The sequence below is a fragment of the Rosa chinensis genome, chromosome 2 (assembly GCF_002994745.2).
Source record: "Rosa chinensis cultivar Old Blush chromosome 2, RchiOBHm-V2, whole genome shotgun sequence".
In the NCBI taxonomy this organism is placed as follows: Eukaryota; Viridiplantae; Streptophyta; class Magnoliopsida; order Rosales; family Rosaceae; genus Rosa; species Rosa chinensis.
Genome location: NC_037089.1, coordinates 76081411 through 76101957, shown reverse-complemented (window position 1 = coordinate 76101957; position 20547 = coordinate 76081411). Strand labels below are relative to the sequence as shown.

Below are 20547 nucleotides of genomic sequence, written 5' to 3'. Positions count from 1 at the left end.
GACGTATCACAAGGTTTCATGAGCTCATTGGCGCCATGAATGTAGCTGAAAAGCACGATAATATCCTTGTGAAGAACTATAATGCTAGACCCGTGGGAACTAAGCCTATTCCGGAGTCTAACTATAGTTGCGCCCCCAATGGAGGACGCAAGGAGCGAAACCCTAAGGATAGGGACAATTCTAGACGTTCAGGTCCATATATTCGCCCTAAAGAGGAAGGAAATCGTCAAGAGAGGCGTGCACGGAACCGTAGAGGTCAACGTGTGAAGAGAGAGAGAGGCGGAGCCTCCGACCATGGTGGTAACGCCACTAAAAGGATAGGTCGTTCAAATCGCGCCCCAATGGCGCCTCGATCAAGGGAGCCTGACTATAATGATGTTTGTTTTCGATGTGGATCAACTTAACATTGGGCCAAAACATGTACCGCACCCCAGAATGTTGCAAACGCATACAAGACGTATCGTGAAGCAAGGGAAGCAAATTACATGGCACAAGAAGATCAAGATGGTGATCTAGATCTAAGGGTGGAAGACTACAAGGATCAAGACCCAGAAACTGGCGATTTTGATTAAGTCGTTTTATTTTCCAAGAGATGTAGGCGATTGCCATATTTCTTTTTATTGGATTAGATTTTCTTTGATCATAGAAACAATGATGTATTTAATTGGCTTATGAATAAAATTTCGAGTTCTTTTCATTATGACTCAATTTTGATTATGAGCATATGACTTTGTGACTACGATGGGGCGAGCCATCAGTATTAATTCAAGGACATGGAATAGCCCAAGTTCCACTTGCCAAATGGCACCTTGATTACAATTGTCACAGAAACTCTCTACGCTCTTAGGGCAAATAGTACCCTATGAATAGCCAACGAATTCCATGCGAAAATGCATGTAGAGAACGGGAATGAGTTCCTTTGCATTACCTCTAATGATTGCGAACAAAGACGCATCTTAGAGACGTTTATGTGTCTCTCTAGTGGACTTTATGTCACTATTCGAGCTATTAAATCCAATAAACTTATGAAAGAAGATCTCTTGGATTTAGACACATATTGGCTTTGTCACGACAGGATAGATCATCCTAGTCATGATACGATGATCCGTCTACAAAAGACTTCACATGGACATCATTTCTTTTGAGCAAAATGAAGCAAGATGACGCCATAAAAGGCGCCAACCATGGGCATAACGCCATGGTTGTTCCTCCTTGTGGCCATGACACCATACATGCTAATTCGATGGCTCCCACGCCATGATGGGAGATGTAGTCACATATTTTGCTTCTAATAGCGCTACAAACGCTTAGACCTAACCAAACTCCTCATTGGTTGCTTCTAAGGCCTCTCGCTCGTTTTACAAAGCCCATTCCTTATGGAAATTAGGACTGAGACCGTCCTATGCAAAGGATATGACAATACTCATTCTGTTCTTACAAAGAATCCGTAGGGATTTTGTGGATTGATTCAACCAACTTGCGGACGCTTAAATATTTCATGATGTTGGTTGACACGCAAACACGCCGGTCACGTGTTGTGCCTTTGTCCACCTATAAATGCTACTTATGCTACACTCCTAGCACATATCATGTGACAACGGGCTCACTCCCCGAATCATCCTATTCAGTCAATTGGATTTGTCTATGCTAGAGAGTTTACATCGAAAGACTTTCGATGTATATTGCAATGGGTTTGATGCTGGACATCACATTCCCATGTACACACCCAATTGGTCTCGCAGAAACCACTACGATGGTAGTCCGAACATTGGTAATGCGCACCAATCTTCTTACATCCGCTTGGGGTGATGCAATATCGCATGTAGCTATGCTAATTCGTCTACGACCTATCGCCACTCAATGTACCTCTGCGTTACAGCTAGTGACTGGGTACACGTCTTTTGTACTTACGTACATTTGAGTGAGCCATTTATGTGCCAATTGCGCAGCCACAGCGCTCTATGATGGGTCCTTACAAGACGAATGGGCAACTACGTTGGATTTGAGCTTCCAACAATCGTCCGCCACTTAAATGCCCTTGCTAGACGATCTCCTTATTGCTAGATTTGCGGATGTCACTTTGATGAGACAGTCTTCCCGTCGTTAGGGGGAGATAAGAACACGAATGTTCAACAGGAACGACATGAATTGTCATGGTCTGTCCCCACTATGTCTCATCTTGATCCCTATTAAAGTGACCAGATCACACAAATATGCTGCAAACATGCCTGCAAGGAAGGACGTCCCTACGAGAGGACGTAGCGCCACCCTACACGGAGGTAGGCATGGCGCCAATGCCAAAGAGAGTGGCACTCTGGCGTTACAGGCCATGGCCCCAGCTAGGATGCGTGGGAGGCCCGTGGGTTCGAAGGATACTTTGGCACATTCCAATCCTTTAATCATCAAGACTCAAAATCCGTCTCATGAGTATCTTCCGGGTTATGGTTATCGTTGGGGGACGCCTCAACGTCAAACCCTATTCCTGAGAATATAGAGCTCTATGAAACTTACACTAGTGTACATGAGAAGTGGGATAGAAACTCCCTCATAATTGATGATGTAGTTACGCATTTTGTTGCGCATGAGTTTGCTGAGTCCGATGATATCGAACCACGCTCCGTTGATGAATGAATGCCAACGTAGAGAGTTTTTGGCCTAAATGGAAAGATGTGATCCAGGTTAAGATGGATTCTCTAACGAAGAGGAAGGTTTTCGAGCTAGAGATGCCAACACTTCCTAACATAAAACCTGTTGACTAATGGGTCTTCGTTAGAAAGCGTGATGAGAAAAAGAGATGGTAATCTTGGCTTATGGCTCAAGGCTTCTCATAAAACGCCCTGGAATCGACTACGATGAGACATATTCTCTCGTAATGGATGTCATTGCACTCCACTACCCTGTCAGTTTGGTAGTTTCCGAATAACTGAACATGCAGCTTACAAATGTGGTCACTACGTATCTCTATAGGGATCTAGATACGGAATATACATGAAGATTCATGGTGAACTTCATTTACCCAAGTCAAGTGACTCTAGACCACGGAGTGCGTTTACAAAGAGGTTGAAACGCTCACTAAAGTGACTACTTGATTGGGAAGGGATATGCCCACGCGTTTCTATGACAAGTTTCAGATTCTATCGCGGTTCATGTTGGACATGATCTTCATTAGAAGCCCTTAAAGAGTTAAGGGAAACCGCTGAACACTTGAAATCTGAGTTGGAGATGAAGGATTTTGGGAGAACACGATTATGTCTCAGTTTGGAACTTGAGCATCGTGTCGATAGATGCTTAGGCATTTTGACAAGATCAAGCCTTCAAGCACCCCCATGATCGTCCGTAGTCTTGATCCTGAAAAGGATCATCTTCTTCGAAAGGATGATGACGAAGGTGTGCTAGAGGCAAAAGTGCCTTACTTAGTACAATAGGCGCATTATTGTACTTATCTCAATGCACAAGACCGGACATCTCATATGTTGTGAACTTGTTAGCTAGATATAGCTCTGCGCCAACGCGACGCCATTGGATTTGTGTAAAAGATATCTTTCGATATTTGAGATGTACGATTGATATGAGTTTGTTTTATCCCTACAAAGAGATGATGGATTCAGACCCATCACACATCAGAAACGCCGCTAACGCTGGCCTGCGTTCTCTTTCCCCATTCCAAAACAACATGTGTTTTGGAAGGTTTTGCTGATGTTGGGTATCTGTCTGACCCACACAATGGTCATTCCCAATCCGGTTAAGTGTTCACCATGGGAAAAGACCGTGACATCTTGGAGGTCTACATATTAGACCCTAGTCGCTATATCTTCGAACAATGCAGAGATCATTGCTCTTCACGAAGTGGTTCGTGAATGTATATGGATTGGATCCATAATTACGCATGTTCGAACAATCGTGGTTTGAAGTCTACCACAGATGAGCCTACGAGCATTTAGGATAATGCTACTTGTTTTGAACAAATAAGGCAAGGCTACATCAAAAGCGACAACACCAAGCATAATCAGCAACAACAGACACTCCTCGAGATCAAAGTGAACTAGGTTCGATCTGAGGACAGTGAGGTAGACTTGTTTACTAAGTCATTGCCCAATTCCACGTTCGAGAAACATGTGGCAAGAATTGGCTTGCGGAAATTATCTGAACTCCCATGATCGTAGTCATCAGGGGGAGGTGCAGACACCAGGGGGAGATGTCTACATGTTCGTCTCGAATCGTGAAGGGTGTGTTGTGCTCTTTTTCCCCTTCGACCGAGGTTATTTTTGTCCCACTGGGTTTTTGTTACTCGGCAAGGTTTTTAACGAGGCAACGAGAGAAGCACCGCGTTTGGGCAACACAAGGGGGAGTGTTGAAGGAAAACCTAATTTGTGTTTAGCCCAAACTCTAGGTTACTTGACCTAGTGGTAATAGGATTTAATTAGAAGGATCTAGAATCCTAATCAATGTAGAATTACTTTCCTTGTATGATTGAGATTCTATGCATTGTAATCCTCTATATAAAGAGGCCCCTATTATCAATCAGAATACACAGCAAATTCCTCTCAAATTCAGTTTCTCTACAACAAGATATTAATTATGCATTCATTTAAGAGATATGTCTACAAATTCTTTAACCAATATTTTTCTTCATTTATTTAAATTCTTTCCTATAATTTTTCTTTCCAAATAGCATAAATATATTGAATTAGGTGTCAAGAAATAGGTAATAACTTTATTGATTAATTTCATCCAAAAAAATATCATTAATAAATTGAATTTGGAAAATACATATGTCTAAATTAAGAGGTAAGAACAAAAAAATTCATGTTAGTAGCATTCATTAATTATCATCTACAATCTAAATATAAGGAAAATAAACAAACAAAAAATAATAAACTAAAATATAACGTTTAAACCCTAGCTACATAAAGAGAAGAGAATGAACATAAGAACATATATAATGATATAACTATGTATTTTTCACATTATATTTTCAAAATTTACAGAAACGCAACAAAGGTTGAACTCATATACATGTATTATGCAAATCTATTGATCAAATGTATGTGCAAATCTATTGATTCAATTACATGAAATTTTTTCTATTCTTGACGTTGTTATTTAAATCTAAGCATGAGTGTAATGAAAAGAAGAAAAAAAAGACAAAATAATTTTTTCTTTTAGAAATAAATCAAAATAACTTGGAGTCATTAGATTTTGGAAGGCTAAAATTGTATTTTTCTCAATAATTACATGACATGATTTGACAAATAGGTGATGTGTTAGGTGACATGGCATGACACCTAATATTGAGGCCATAAATCTTAGGTCTCATTGAGGCCACAAATCATTTTTTCCTTTTTTAATATGGATTGAAATAAACGAACATTGAAACTGAATGGAAAAAAAAAAAATGGAAGTAAATCAAATTATGATTTTATTAGGAAACTTTAATATATTCTAGAATGTCTTTTAATTGATATAAATTAAATGAGAAATTTTCGTTAAACAAAATTTCTTTTTTAATTTGATATGTCATATGATGGAGGATATTCCTGCAAAGAGAAATGAGTAGGATAAGTAAATTTAATAATTGTAATTAAAATGTAGGGTGTAATGAGCAAGTAGGGTAAACAAATAAAATTATAGGGTGGCAATAGCCTCACCCTTAGATTTATCACTTTATCTCTTGTAAGCAATACATGGACACAAACTAATAAGCAGGGCTTAGGTAAGATATTATGGTCTAGATTTAAATTAGCGCAATGAAAAATACTCGTAATGTGTCATACTGGAGGTCATTAGCAACACACAAAAAGGGTTCTCACCCAAAGAAAGAGAATTCAGGAGAAGTTTTAAATTGAAATGGGTGCATTTGGAAGCTTATGGTCAGCGGATGGTGCTTCATCTGTGATATAATCATCAGGACCATAATTAGGAGCCAGATCAGGGCTGCCTGATGAGGAATCCTCTGAGCTAGGGAAGAAAAGTGGCCAGTCCCAATGCCATCGTCTTCCATTGCACGGCGAGTTCCAACCGATGACACAAGGGCCATATCTAGGATTGGGAAGTCCTTCAGCACAGTTAGCAACAACAACTGCGATCACAACATAAAATATCAACCATTTCGACATTATTAATAACTTAGTATCTTCCACAAACAACAAAAGAAAAACCACTGATTACATAGACTAGATCGATACAGTCACTTCATTTATATCCGACAATAGTTGGCAAACTGAACATAACAATTGAATACTCATTAATTAAAATTTATGAGAGATGGAGTTACTAAAACACTATTACTGTTTTGAAATTTGCTAAGATTGGTTAATAATTAAATGCGGTAATATAACAGAATTTCTATAGTGTAATCCTTTTTCCAGATGTTCAATTACTGTTACCACTCAGTGTATCAGTTTCTTGTCCTTCTTTACTTTACATCCAACATCACATATCTGCCATTTTACATTGTCGCCTTAGACACATCAAGTACCTATTAACTACGTTTGCCCCCTGTAGCGATCCTAAAAAAAGTTATAAGCTAATCAAAAGAAGTGCAAATAAGTATTCACTTCTTCACAAAATCTATAGTTAAAGTTGACATTGTGGCCTAAATTTCTCCGTCTTTTTTGGATCGCTTAGGGTTTTCTTAAACTTTGGGTTTTCTTAGTTTGCTTCTGTTGTTCCCGTCCGACCGTGCCCCAGTGCCGGCACAGGCCTCTGGCCTCACCGGTGAGTGGTGGTTGCTGCCGGATGGGTGGGTGGTTGTAACGAGGTTTCTTGGAGTGTGAGGCCTAACGCGACTGCCATGGTTGCCTTGGCCAAGGGACCACCCTCCCTAAACCGATGCAATCACTTAAATGATATCATAAAAACTCATAAAACTATCGTCGATAATTTATAATGAGGTCGAGTTTTTTTGGTTTATTCCAAAAAATATATAGATTATTTACGATCCAACTAACTTGGGCTTGTTATGTTGATTGCTTTCTTGTCTCCCGTCCTTGTCTTATATTTAGTTGGAATTTTGGCAGATACAAAAGAAAAATTAAAAAATGTGTCGTGTTTTAAGAAACGCATCTCTTTCGAGCCTCGACGCTTCTCATTTTCATGTCCGCTCACAAAAACACGTTTTGACGACGAAACCAAAACCAGCCTTGTCTCTGGAATTAAATCCCCAAACTGTCCCTTCAAACTGTTAAAATTCTCAAAACAGGTCTCTTAGGATTTCCCATTTTACGTCTTCTTCCCTCTGGCTTAGTTCTCACTCAAACCTTTTGCACCAGATCAGAGAGATCCAGCGAGCCCTGCAAAGGTTCGCATTGCGAGGTACATTAAACTAATCAAAACCCATTATTTATTTCAGCTTCAATTCTGTTTGGATCTGATCCAAGTATCCCTGTAATCATTCATATTGCTCGTTTCTGCTTTTGTTGCATTGCTTTGTCTTGAATTCTTGTGAATTGGAATCGACTGGTGTTTCTGGGTTCTGATTGGAATTGGGTTTTGAAACTTTTGATGTTGTGATAAGGAAGTGATTTGGATAATTTGTCTGACCTTTGAGGTGGTTTTTATAATTCGTATTCGCATTGGTATTCTTTGTTGTTGCATCTAATCAAATGTTGAATTGGGTGCTTGTTTTTTTCATAAAGAAACGTTTTTTTTTTTTTTTTTTTTCCAGAAGCTGAATCACTTGTGTTACAGCGTCAAAGCTATGCATTGCTTTCTTTATATTCATGTTCTCCACTTTGTTTAGCCCCATTTGTATTACTAGTGACTCACGAGAGTGCCTAATTGTATCTATGCATCATCATTATTTAGAAAAGTATTCTATTTGATGCTTCACTGTCCCAAATTTTAAGGCAATGGTTTAGTCCAAAAAGTTTAGTTCTTCATAATGATGTATTAGTTTTCTTGTGTTTTTGATGCAGGTTCTTAGCTGGGTAGGTGGCGAATACAAATTTCCTAATTGCTAGGTTTATCTATGTTTGGAGGTCTTGAGACAGTTCCTTCCAATAGTCCGCACTTAAGAAAGTCGGGTAGCAGACCTGTTGTCTCTGATCTGGGTACAATTAAGTTTTTTAGTTAGGTTATGAATGATGGCTACTGATTAGATATATCTACTTTTTTTGTTCTTTTTTTTTTTTTGTTCCTTGGGACATCTTTATAGTTATAGAAAAAATCTTTCAGGTACAAGTGAAGTTGAGAATGGTGCTGAGGAGGGTTTTGTGCATCTAATAGAGGGAAACGATATGAAGGGAAGCACACCATTGAGTACGGTTGCAATAATGCCGTCTCCGACTTTGCTGTGGAGATTCAAGGTTTCAGTTGTTTACTGTTTCTTTCTGCTAAGTAATTGCACAATTCTCAATGTAACAGAAGAAGGAAATTTCAATATCTATGTCTAGTTTATTTAAATGATTTTGAGATAGACGGAATGGATCTGCGGTTTGATTGGAGTACAAGTGATCATTCATTGTCTCGTTTTTTAAGTATTTGTTATAAGAAATTGTCATGGTTAGTACTTCATGGGTTACAATATGTTAGCACACATATACACTTGTATAATCACTTGTTCTATTTCTCTGCTTTCCTTTGGCAGTTTCTAAGTTAGTTTTATGTACAGGTCCTGCTGTTCTTCGCTTGGGGTTTCATTTGTTGCAAGGTTAGTTATACATATTTTATTATGCCATGGCTGGATTTCTGATTCACTACTGACGAGAACCAAATTACATTTATTTTGAGGTCTAATGAAAGAACTTGTAAACTTGCAGATTGGATGGGATTCTGTCATGAGAATGAGTGTGGACTTGCGAGATTTATTTCTGTACGAAGCATTTTTGTACTACAATCCTCTTCTTCTTGTGGTCAGTTATGGTTTCTTATTCAGAATTCACTATCTCATTATACTCCCGAATACTTTCTCCTTGTATTGATACATATTGCTGTGGTTTTGATATGTGCAGACTATGATGGTTTGGTTTTGGGGAATTAATCTATGGGTGTTCGCGCAGTCCCAAGTCAGTTATCCTAAAATTTTTGAGCTTGATCAAAATCACTTGACTCACAGAGAAATATGGAAGGTACCAACTTTTAAAGGCAGTCTATTAATTAATCATCATGAACTCATTTCTGTAATTCTTTATTTGCTGATGCTCTTGTCTTCTTTCACATTTATATTTAGGCTATATACAACAAAGATTTATACTGCTTAGTTTTATCACTGTTTTCTGGAAGGCTGAAATATCTTTTTCATTTGTTTTAAGTGTTTGAATGTATGATGGCATTGTTGGTTTTTCCTTGAGGAGATGTAGTTACTGGTAGTTTCATTAAGGGTGTCTTCTAAATATATTTTCCACCATGATGTTCGAAGAGTTTTTACTCAAATATATCATCTTGACTTTGACCAGGGACGGAACCAAAATTTAAAACCGGGTGGGCTGCACCTTCAAGTTAATTTTGAGTGAAAAATGCTACTGAAATTTAAGCAAAAGTTCTTTGATTTAGAGTCATTTTCTTAATTAATGACCAAGTTGGACAGAAATTAGAACTGGAAAGTGGGGATGTACCTTAAGGACAGGAGGATGGGAGGAAATTTTTGGCTTTATTTATATGAAATCTGTACTCAAAATAACTTTTCCACAGAAATGAGGTGGGCTGCAGCTTTACCAACCCCCCCTCTAGTTCCGTGCCCAACTTTGACACCATATCTCTAAGGCTATTGCTTGTTAGTTTATTTTCTTTCCCAATCCTCATTAAAAAAAAAAAAAAAACCTTGAAACGGTAATAAAGTTCTTAAACACTCTAATGGAAGTTATATGTCAAGTTGTCTTACTTTAATGATAACCTAGAACAAACTGGTAGGCTAAGAAATAGAAGATTGCATGTTTCTTCATGGAAACTGTTTCTTACATATTTCCCATATATTATGGATTTTCGTCCCTCCTGTTTTATTGATTTACTCTTACCATTCAATAATGATTCTTGCAGTGTGCCACATGGATGACCATTGTTGTGCCAACAAGCATGACGGCGTATCTTTATCTCTACTCACATGGAGAAGTGTCGCTGGCTGCATCACAACCAGTGTAATAGATGCTTCCAGTCTGAAAAATTCACCAATATGTTGTTTATATATGACATGATTCTTTCTAAAATTAGAAGTATTAGTACCTTAATCTGTGATTAAGAAAACATATTTTAATTTTGTTTAATGACCAATGCCAAGCTTAATTTAAGTCTTCCTTGCTAGAATGAACAGTGCATTTAGTATCATTATAATTGTTCATAACTTTATTATGATCTACATATCAATTTTTATCCCACTTACAGTATTAATGGCCATTTCTTCTCTCCTTTATCAGTATATTATAATTGTGCTAACTTTTATTACATTTTTCTCCAGGTACTATTATATGCTGCAGTTGCAATGATTTTGATATTCCCTTTTGATATTTTCTATCTGTCAACTCGCTTTTACTTTTTGAGGACTCTTTGGCGTATCGTTCTCCCTCTACAGGCAAGTTTGTCCTAAGTTCATCTCACCACAATTTTATGCATGGCCAGCAGTGCAGTAACAAACCATTCGTATAATGCTCAGATCCTTGGAATAAAATTTGTATTCTGTTCTGAATTTATGCTATGAATTTCTTGTTTGTGTATAGTATGTTTCCTTACAGCATGTTTTTGTTTGTTGAGTACAGGCAATATCCTTTTCTGACTTTTTCGTGGCCGATATTCTTACCTCCATGTCGAAGGTATGCCTCTTTTTAATGTCTCTTTTTTTATTTTATTATTATTTTATTACCTTTTTTATATATTATATTATACATAACTTTTTTACGCCCCTTGATGTCTAATCTTACCATTATGAAGGTCAGTTCATACGTCCTAAGAACTTAATGTGATTTTTTGTTTTTGTTTATATTTGTGCTGAGCGATAACAAACTAGATTTTAAACATATTGATACTTTTCTACCTATATAGTATACGGTTTTTAGTCAGAATAAGATTAACGTTTCAGGAGTGTAGAATCAAGAAATAATTGTCTGATGAGATTTCTAATTGTCACTAGAACTTCCGATTCCTTTTCTGATTCCCAGGTGCTTTCAGATTTGGAGCGATCAGTATGTCGAATGCTCCATCGACAGGTTAGGGTTTCACTTTTGAACTGGTTCATATAGGCTTTTTTTGTCCCCTTTCTTATTTTCTGATTTATTGATGACAACCAAAACACTTGGTTTGAAAAAGTTGAAAGATCTTAAAATGCCTTTCTTGTCAGTAGGGTAGAAGGAAATATGTATCTTATGCTGCATACCTTTGTAAAAGGTAGACAGACTAGTGCAGGGATTGCATCAAGAAAACAAGTTTCTTTCTTCTGGATTTTGAGAAATTTGTGTCATAAAAGATTTAATGAGGTAGCACATAAAGATTTAATGAGGTAGCATGTGCAATTTAAAAGTTGGTGAAGATAAGGTGCATCCGAGTTTCAATACACAATTTTTTCTTGGGTCTTCCCTATCCACTTGTAATATATATTTTGTTAAAAAAATTTCGTCTTTTGGATTGTGCTGTTCACTTTAAGTGGTTTTGTGGGAGTTTCTCTTCTTCAGAATCACTCCAGCTCTTTTTTTTTCTTTGTCAGTGATACTGGTCATACTTTCTTCCTTTTTGTTAAGAGAAGTTTTGAGAGTATTGCAGGTTGCCACTATAGCATGGTTTGAAGCTGATTCAGTTTGTGGCAGTCACTCTGTTGCAATCCCTTTGGTTCTTGTGTTGCCGTATCTTTTTCGTTTGTTCCAATGCCTTCGACAGTACAAGGATACTGGAGAGAGAACATCCCTTTTGAATGGTATGCTGACATGGCCTTTCTTCTAAGTGGTTTCTCTGTAGGTTCAATTTGTTACCTCCATTTGTTTGACCATATTTTCTTCTCCTTGGCCTTATCAAATCATCAATGCTTTTAACACTTTGAGCATGTCAATGTAAACAAATTGTAAAACCAATTTATTAGTGTAAATACTTATTATTTAAACAGTTGTGAGAAATGTGAAATTTGTTTTCTGATCTTGCAATTGGTACTCTTTGTCCCTGCTTTTGTCACAAAATTGTCTTTCATTGCTAGATTCTTTGTGTGGTAAATTATTGCTTTGGTGGATTCTTTAAAACTTGGTCATTACAGTACTGATTTTGTCTACTCCTGGTTTCAGCTTTAAAGTATTCGACTGCAGTACCTGTGATTTTTCTCTCGGCCCTTAAATATCACATCTTCCCTGAAAAGTGGACAAACTTCTATCGGCCCCTTTGGCTTCTCTCGGCCATTTTGAACTCTTTGTACTCATTTTACTGGGATGTGACTAGAGATTGGGACTTGAGGTATGTGAGATCTTTTTCTTTACATATAATATTCATTAGTAAATAACTATTGAACTTTTTTTGTTGATGATGATATTTCACACTGTTCCTGTTCAGGATCAATTAGTGAAACCTAACTAGTGAACCATCAATGATGCCTTTATATGCTCATTCTGGAACTTATGATACTAGTGATACAGTTACTCAAAAAGTTCTCTGTAAATGAATGAATCCATATGGTTTTCCCAGGCATATTAAGAACACAGACGATTCATGCTTAGAACTTGTTGTATCCTGAAAATTATATCATCATGTATCTAAATATGTTATTCTCTTTTCTCAGTGGCTTCACTCGGATTTTCAAGTCCAACAAATCACATATCTTGTCAAACCTCATACATGGACGGAAATGGGTAAGTATGCCAGGTTGTGTAAGTTTAGTGAATCCAGAAACAATTCCTTTGTTTTCTGCTGGCCCATGCTGAACAATCCACCCAGTCATCTGGTGGGTTTTAACACCTTCACTGAGGCTTGGGCCCTCTACCAAATGACTTAACCTTTCCTCAGAATATGTTTTAAGTAGTCAGTGATTGAATTGGCCTCTTCTGACTGGTCTACCCTGACCAACCTATTTGTTGGTCTTGATATTGTGTTTTGTGAAATGTATTGCAGGTTTATTTCTGGGTGATAACTAGCAACTTAATACTGCGTTGTACATGGACATACAAGCTGTCTGCCCATCTCCGTCACAATTATCTTACTGTGTTTGCAATTACTGCCTTGGAGATTTTCCGCCGCTTTCAATGGGTTTTCTTCCGTGTGGAAAAGGAGTGGATCAAGATGAGCTCGAAGTCTAACATTCAACTTTCCATGAGTGACATCCCAAATGAGGAAGACAGATTACTTGTTTCTAATGGCCACAGTGTATAGACTGTCAATCAGTTATTTCTCCCGAGCATCAGTATCATAGATTTGTATAATTTTTTGCCCTGCAGGGATTGTCAGTTACTCTTCAAAATTGCAAATTACTTGAACAGCGAGAAATGTTTCTTGTTCATAGAAAGATTAGGCCCAAGATTTAAACATCAAGGAGATAATATATTACCTCATTTTGAGACGGTCGTTATATGATGATTATGATCATTCCCCATCACTGTTGGTTTATTCCTTTGTAGTTTGTATTATGTGATTGATAGACTGGTACTTGTGTCAAAGAATTTCCACCATTTATTTCAGGGAATTGGTGATGACCAGTCAATTTCCATCTTCCAATTTCACACATTTGTGGGAATCAAATCAAATCAATTGGCTCAAATTCACTCCCAAACTATGTGTTCATCAAAACACCACCTTCGGATGGCTCCAGTGGCCAAAATTGTTTGGTATGCACACGTGTCAAAAACCGATTTCGTGACTGCTTACCACCCCAACCCAGCTAGTAGCCTAATATGCAAACATGCAACACCATCTTCAGTCTTGACCACTCATAGCTCTTCCTCTCTTCCCCACACAGGAACCCCACCAGAATGCCCTAAATGTTATCCGCCTGTGAGTTCACCAATCACCTTAGCCGGCCGGAGCCGAGCATTCCAAGAGTGCTGACCATACTATCTTTTGTAATAGAGAAGTTGGTGGCTCGAAATAATGGTCTAGTAGACGACCTGACCCAACCACTGGATGCTCTGAGCTGTGGCTCGGCTGCAATCGGGAAGAGATTGAACCCGTTTCACGGCGTGAGGGCTCCGAGTATAAGCATACCCAAGTACTTGGAGAGGCTGTACAAGTACACAGATTGTAGCCCTTCATGTTTTGTGGTAGCATATGTGTATATAGACAGACTGGTGCATAAACACCCTGACTCGCTTGTGTTGTCCTTGAATGTACATAGGTTGCTGGTTACAAGCGTCATGGTTGCTTCTAAGATGCTAGATGATGTGTAAGTACCTCTCTCTCCCTTGTCTTTATGAATTGGGAAGTTAGATAGTGTCAATGATTTTTCTAATGAGTCATTAGTCCTTGCATTTTTGCCCGATTCTCACTTTTGTCCTTCAATTTATGTTGTATAATTTTTGCTCGTATTCACTTTAGTCCTTGCCGTCCATTCCATTCTCAGTCAAATTTAGGCATAAAAATGTTTGCCCAAGCAACGTGGGAATTGGGGAGAAGTTGAGAAACTAACACTATAATAAACCCCAGGTTTTGTTTCCCTTTCATTTGCTTGAACCAATTGGTTTTTTCTGGTTTAACTTTTTCCTTTAAGGTATCTTTGAATGAGAGCAATACCAACTAACAGGGTATATGAACATTGATGGATATTAGTACTATGTTCGACACTACATAGAACTCCTAAGAAAAGTGATATAAAGTTTGATTATGTTTGTTCTCTGGTTACAAAAATGGATATGCAGGCATTATAACAATGCATTTTATGCCAAGGTTGGGGGAGTAAGCAATGCTGAACTGAACAGACTAGAAGTGGAGTTTCTTTTCCTGCTGGATTTTGGAGTCACAGTGAGTTCCAGAATCTTTGAGAGTTATTGCTTTCACTTGGAAAAAGAAATGATGCTGAATGGGGCATGCCAAACAATAGAAAGGGCTCTAGTCCCCATTACTGATGTGGCTGATGTGCCCGGAATTACTGAAAATACTCAGAGTTCCTCATCAGTACCTCATAATCATGGTTAACTCTCATTTTCTGTTCCGTAATCTAATCATTTATTCAACAGGAAGCTTCCATTTTTTTTCAAAATTGAGTATCAGAGAAAGGAATTGATTCTTGACGTACATATTGACTATGAGTGCATATGAGAAAATGCGCAAAGAATATATGAAGTTCCAGATTCAGATTTCAGTTTCCTCGAGCACAATTGTACAAGGCAAAGTGGCAAACCTTGGTTCTTTGGCTAGTTAGTAACTTAATACTTATGAGCAAAAAAATTTGGTTCTCAAATACCAACAGTTCGCTTAGTACCATTAGGGTTTTGGTTCAGATCACGAACCTTTCCCCGGGTATGAAGTCGAAGAAGGTGAGAGCGAGTTTCAATCACGTTATCATGGACCGGAATTGGAGCTTTAAACTCACATTGTTGCACTCTGTTACTTGATTGATTAAGTATCCGAGAAGGGACTTGGGATTGGTTCTCAAATTCAGACCTAAGCTAAATTGCACGTGTGAGGGCGTGTTAGAGAGTGAATACAAAGGGAATTTAGTTCCTCACATATTTTCAGAGAATGTAATCAAGTTGTAGAGCCTCTTGCTAATTTTGATTGTTCTTCTAATGATCTAGTTTGGTAAGGCTTTGCACCACCTTTTATTTTAGATCCGTGCAATAGAAATTATTCAAATTACTTGGGTTTTCCCAATTTCCATATTCGTTGGATGTTATTTTCTGAACAGGTTTGCTTTGGCCCCCTCTTTGTATCACTATTTATTTTTATTAAATAAATTTCTTTGCTAAAGTTCATCAAAAAAAAAAATTGTTATTGGTTTCGTTTCTCAATCACAAAAATAAATAACAACCTATTAGAACTTATCTGTACAACATTTGTTTGTTTGTTCAGTTCATTTCTCACGAATTTTTATCTACATATTGTACTGGAACAGTGCCTATTCATTAAAAAATAAAAGCTAGGAATGTAGTGATTTCATCAGTTTTAAATCTCGTGATGGTCAATATTTCATCGTAATGTGTACATGCATACACGTACGGGAGTTACGATTAACATTACTAATTATTTGATTAGATCCGACGAAGAGAGCAGTGCTTGATTGGACTACACGCTTTAATCTTATTCAGGGTGTAGCTAGAAAGTACTGAGAGGGTGGTGGGAACACGGTAAGAATTGTTTCTTACAGTGGTAGGAACATGGTAAGAATCATTTCTTTCATATTATATCTTGGACATTTTATTAAGAAAATAATGTTTAGTGAATGGTTGATTCGCCTGCTTACTTAATTGCAGATTAGTTGCATGACATTTTTCTTAAAGCCAAAAACCAAAAAAAGCAATTTTCTCTTTTACATACTAATGATTTTTCTATGCAGTGGCTATATATCTCCAGTATGCCATGCAGGGGCGGAGCCACATATAGGCCAACTTGGGCACTTGCCTAAACTGAGTTTTTCTTGTTTACCTTGATTTATATATGTTGGCTGAAGGAAGCTACCTAAAACATAGCAGAAAAGGGCAAAACCAGATGAATCTTGCCTTACCTAGGCTGAGTTTTTCTTGTTTGCCTTGAATCTTGCCTTACCTAAGAAACTTTTCTGGATCCGCCACTGATGCCATGGGCAGAATATTTTCCAAAAAATCTGATGTCTACACTTTCGGAGTTTTGGTATTGGAGATTATTAGCAGTAAGAAGACTACCGGCTTTTATTTATCAACAGCTAGGCTTTCTAGCCTATGTAAGTTCATATTCTTTATAATCTTATTGTGAACTTATTAGCAGACTCTTTCATTTTGCTTGAGCTACAAATATTAGTAATTGTTCACAACAAATATGATTTTTTCTCTTTTTTCAATTAGGCATGGAAGTTGTGGAACAAAGGCAAGGGATTGCAGTTAGTAGATCATGAAGTATTGGATGATTCATATTTCTTATTAGAAGTAATGAAATACGTGCATATTGAGCTTCTTTATGTACAGAACAATGCTACGGATAGGCCTACCATGCATGACGGATACAGCGTTGATGCTAAGTAGTGAAATCAATGGTCCAAAACTTAAGGAGCCTTTGTTCACTATCCAGAATTCAGCTTCTTATGCTAAAACTCAGTATGAATATATTGATTCCTCCAAAAATGAAGCTAGCATTACAATGATTGAAGGGCGATATGCGATAGCAAATGTTTTACGATACAGATAAGTGATAGCAAATCGTTACATTGCAATTCAATGAATTTTGGTCTTTCTGAAGTGTGTTATACTATACATGTTGAAGGTTTTCCTTCTAGCGTAGAAAACAACCCTCTCTCTTCTGGTACGTAGTATAAAAATGTTTTCTCCAAAATATATACCAACGTGGAGCTTCATTGAATGCTTTTTAGAGTTTGTAATGACCTTTACTTTTTTTTCGTAGCCAAGAAGGCTTTTTGCATTTTAATCTATCTCACATGAAATAATTTCAGAGGCTTTCTTTGACTTTGTCCGTGTCAACAAACAATTCGAAATGCCTCGACTTTTTTAGAACAGGTCCGAGTCAAATAGCAATGATTTGAAGCACTTCTTTTTACACTATTTCGGAAACCCAAGGACTCAATCGTATGGATATGTAAAATACAGGATTTCCAATCCTAGCAGGAAAAGGAGGGAAACGGATACTCAATTTAAAGTGAGTAAGCAGAATTCCATACTCGATCTCATAGATACATATATAATTCTGTGGAAAGCCGTATTCGATGAAAGTCGTATGTACGGCTTGGAGGGAGATCTTTCCTATCTTTCGAGATCCACCCTACAATATGGGGTCAAAAAGCCAAAATAAATTATTTTAGCCCTTATAAAAAGAAAACTGATTCTTGAATCCTTTCACGCTCATGTCAGTAATTCTACAAAATTCTGCACCTCAAGAAATAGTCTAACATTTGTGTTTCTAATGATGTATATCTAATACTTTTTGTCCAAGCAATTCCTCTAACCATCTAATTCAATCCATGTTCCCAAACACTATAATTTTTTATAATTGATTTCATTTGTCAAAAGAAAAATCTAGCTTGTTCATCTTTCATCATTCATCTTACGTTAAATCACGGATTGTTAATCAGAGCTTACTTACCAAATAGTGTATGCTTTTTCAAAACATTTGAAACTTACTTACTTAGGGACAAGAAACTTACCAAATAGTGTATGCTTTTTCAAAACAAAAAAATCTATGGAAGAGATCCTAGAGTTTAGGCTTGATCGAGTCGAGCGTTTCCTCCGCTTTCTTTTATGCCTACCCTCATTTTCTTGTGTTAGACATAAAAGCATCTCCAGGTTTTGTTTTTTTTGTTTTTTTGTTTAAAAAAAAAAAAACAAAAAAGAATCATTCTTGGGTGAACCCGTAAGACCCAAGTGCTGGTTAATTGACCCCTCTCCCAACCCAATAAAAAATACAAGACTCTAAGAGCAAGTTCACCCATTGGGTCAACAACTATTTATTGCTTTTTAATGTTTATTTTCCACCCTCTGGGTCACCGGCACAGTTTTCAAACTGACCCGATGACCCAGAAAGTGATTTTGGTGACCAAGGTCAGTTTGGAAACTATGCCCGTGACTCAATGGGTGAAAATAACACTAAAAAGTAGTGAATAGTGGGTGACCCAGTGACCCAACGGGTAAACTTGCTCTAATTGAACAACTTTAATCAAGGAATGTTAACTACTAAATTCCATCCATACTGATAAACTCTCTTTAGAAGAACAAGACATCCCAACTTCGAAAACCAAGTGACTTTTGGCGATTGAATAATGCTATATATATGGGTACCTCCAACATAAAACCATGGGTAGCTGTACATGCTAAAGAGGATGGGAAGTTACTGATTTATGAGTTAATGTTGATCTCTGTGATTAGTGTGGCTGCTGCTTTATGTTTTGCCGCAATATATTGTTTCCTTTCAATATCATTGGTTCTCTTCCAAAACTAAGATGTATGGTCTGAATTTGTCTTCTTCTTCTTCTTCTTTTTTTTTTTGAAGGGATTTGGAACCCAACCTAGATGGGAGGCTCAGCCCCACGCCCGGTTCCATTTATTTTATTAATAGTAGAATTTTGCATCGGGGGAGGGGACATTAAAACCCGAACCCCAAGCTATAGGAAAACAGTGACAATAATCCTTGTAGAAAACATCCTGAATAATAGCACATGAGTCTCATCTAAGCAAACATCATCAATTGCAAAAACACTAGTAAGGTCTGAATTTGTCTTTAAAAGGAGGAAAGTTCTGAAGACTTTAATCAAGCATCATTTGATTTCGGAGTTATAGCTGCCTACGTCGGTAATGCTATGCTGCTGTCATGGACTAAATTTTCATTTTACTACCTTTGTTTCTGATGATGGATAAAGACATAACGATTGAATTGGTCCATAAACAATGATATAGAACGTATGATTGAAATGATTGAAGAGCAGATTGATCTTTGTAAAGGATAAAACAGGTGTTATACCCCATACCTAATATTTAACTTGTTACTAGTTTCCAGTAAATGAAAGATGATTTTGTTCAAGTATTTCTGAATTGTGTGTCTGGCCCAAACTCTAGTTACTTGTCTAAGTTGTAATATGGTTAATCTATGGGATATCTTCGTAGATATCCATTCATTGTAAGATTATGTTTCCTTGTACAACTCTGACTCTATGCTTGTAATCATCTATATAAAAAGGCCTTTATTATCAATGACAAACACAACAATTTCTCTCCCAAATTTTGATTCCCTTAAACACGTTATCAGCACGAAGTCCTAACCCTGCAACCCTAAAATCATAGTCTTCAAATCCTAGCAACCTCCATCGTCTACCTCAAAGCCCTCAATCCTAGAATCCTAAAACCTGCGGCGAAACCACCAGAACTGGCCACCAGAAAACCTGAACCGCTCAGGTTAGCCTCGCCAGCGCTAGCCTTACCTGCCTCTACGCGCGCCCCTATGCCGACCTCGTTAGCCTTGCTTGCCCTAATCTTCACGCACCTGTGCCTACAGGTTAGCCTAGCTGCCGATAGCCTTTGCACCCCCCAGCGTATCATCCCCGTAAGCCTTATGTACAGATTAGCCTCGCTAGTCCTGTTAGCCTAGCTTGATACCTCCAGCCCCTCGGAGCAGATTAGTCTTGCCAGCGATAGCTCGCGCACCCCTATGCCTGGCGTTAGCCTCGCCAGCGCACGCAGCAGCCAAGGTTAGCCTCGTCAGCAGCCTTTGCAGAAGCTTCCGGCCACCCATCAGCAGTTTCAGGCCAGCGACGACCTCTCCGGCCACCTCCGACAACTTTTCTTGCCAACTTTCCCAGCGACCCTATTACGAGGTCATTTTTATTAAAAATTTCCGTTTTTGAGTTTTTCTTCTTTTTCTTGGGGACTTGCAACCTCCCTTCTTCTACCCCATTTTCTTCTTCATAGGGGAGACCTAAGCCGAAATGTGGAGGTTCGTGCTAACTCCAAGCTTGGAGCTTGTTGAGTCTTCCAAACTTAGAGTTTGTTGAGAAGATACGATCGACCACAAATACATCATTGT

At 37.8% G+C, this 20547-nt stretch overlaps 2 protein-coding genes across 6 annotated transcripts; both read left to right on the top strand.

The window, feature by feature from the left end:
* Nucleotides 1-7063: 7063 nt before the first annotated feature.
* Nucleotides 7064-13470, top strand: LOC112187679 (SPX and EXS domain-containing protein 5). 4 transcript variants are annotated; one of them, XM_024326568.2, is made up of 14 exons: nucleotides 7064-7314; nucleotides 7917-8024; nucleotides 8176-8306; nucleotides 8612-8650; nucleotides 8760-8852; nucleotides 8952-9068; nucleotides 9976-10071; nucleotides 10391-10504; nucleotides 10689-10742; nucleotides 11088-11135; nucleotides 11686-11836; nucleotides 12195-12360; nucleotides 12683-12752; nucleotides 13012-13470. In XM_024326568.2, the coding sequence occupies exons 2-14, from the start codon at nucleotides 7970-7972 to the stop codon at nucleotides 13267-13269; spliced, it is 1392 nt and encodes a 463-aa protein (XP_024182336.1). In that variant the 5' UTR covers nucleotides 7064-7314; nucleotides 7917-7969; the 3' UTR covers nucleotides 13270-13470. The 4 variants fall into 4 exon arrangements, with proteins under 4 accessions (XP_024182336.1, XP_024182337.1, XP_024182335.1 ...); XM_024326569.2 differs by having other exon boundaries at nucleotides 7065-7314; nucleotides 8156-8306; XM_024326567.2 differs by having other exon boundaries at nucleotides 7065-7314; nucleotides 7917-8051.
* A 300-nt stretch (nucleotides 13471-13770) lies between these two features.
* Nucleotides 13771-15710, top strand: LOC112187680 (cyclin-U1-1). Of its 2 annotated transcripts, XM_040514783.1 has the most exons (3): nucleotides 13771-14122; nucleotides 14228-14275; nucleotides 14748-15710. In XM_040514783.1, the coding sequence occupies exons 1-3, from the start codon at nucleotides 13875-13877 to the stop codon at nucleotides 15022-15024; spliced, it is 573 nt and encodes a 190-aa protein (XP_040370717.1). In that variant the 5' UTR covers nucleotides 13771-13874; the 3' UTR covers nucleotides 15025-15710. The 2 variants fall into 2 exon arrangements, with proteins under 2 accessions (XP_040370717.1, XP_024182339.1); XM_024326571.2 differs by having other exon boundaries at nucleotides 13777-14275.
* The last annotated feature ends 4837 nt before the right edge of the window (nucleotides 15711-20547 follow it).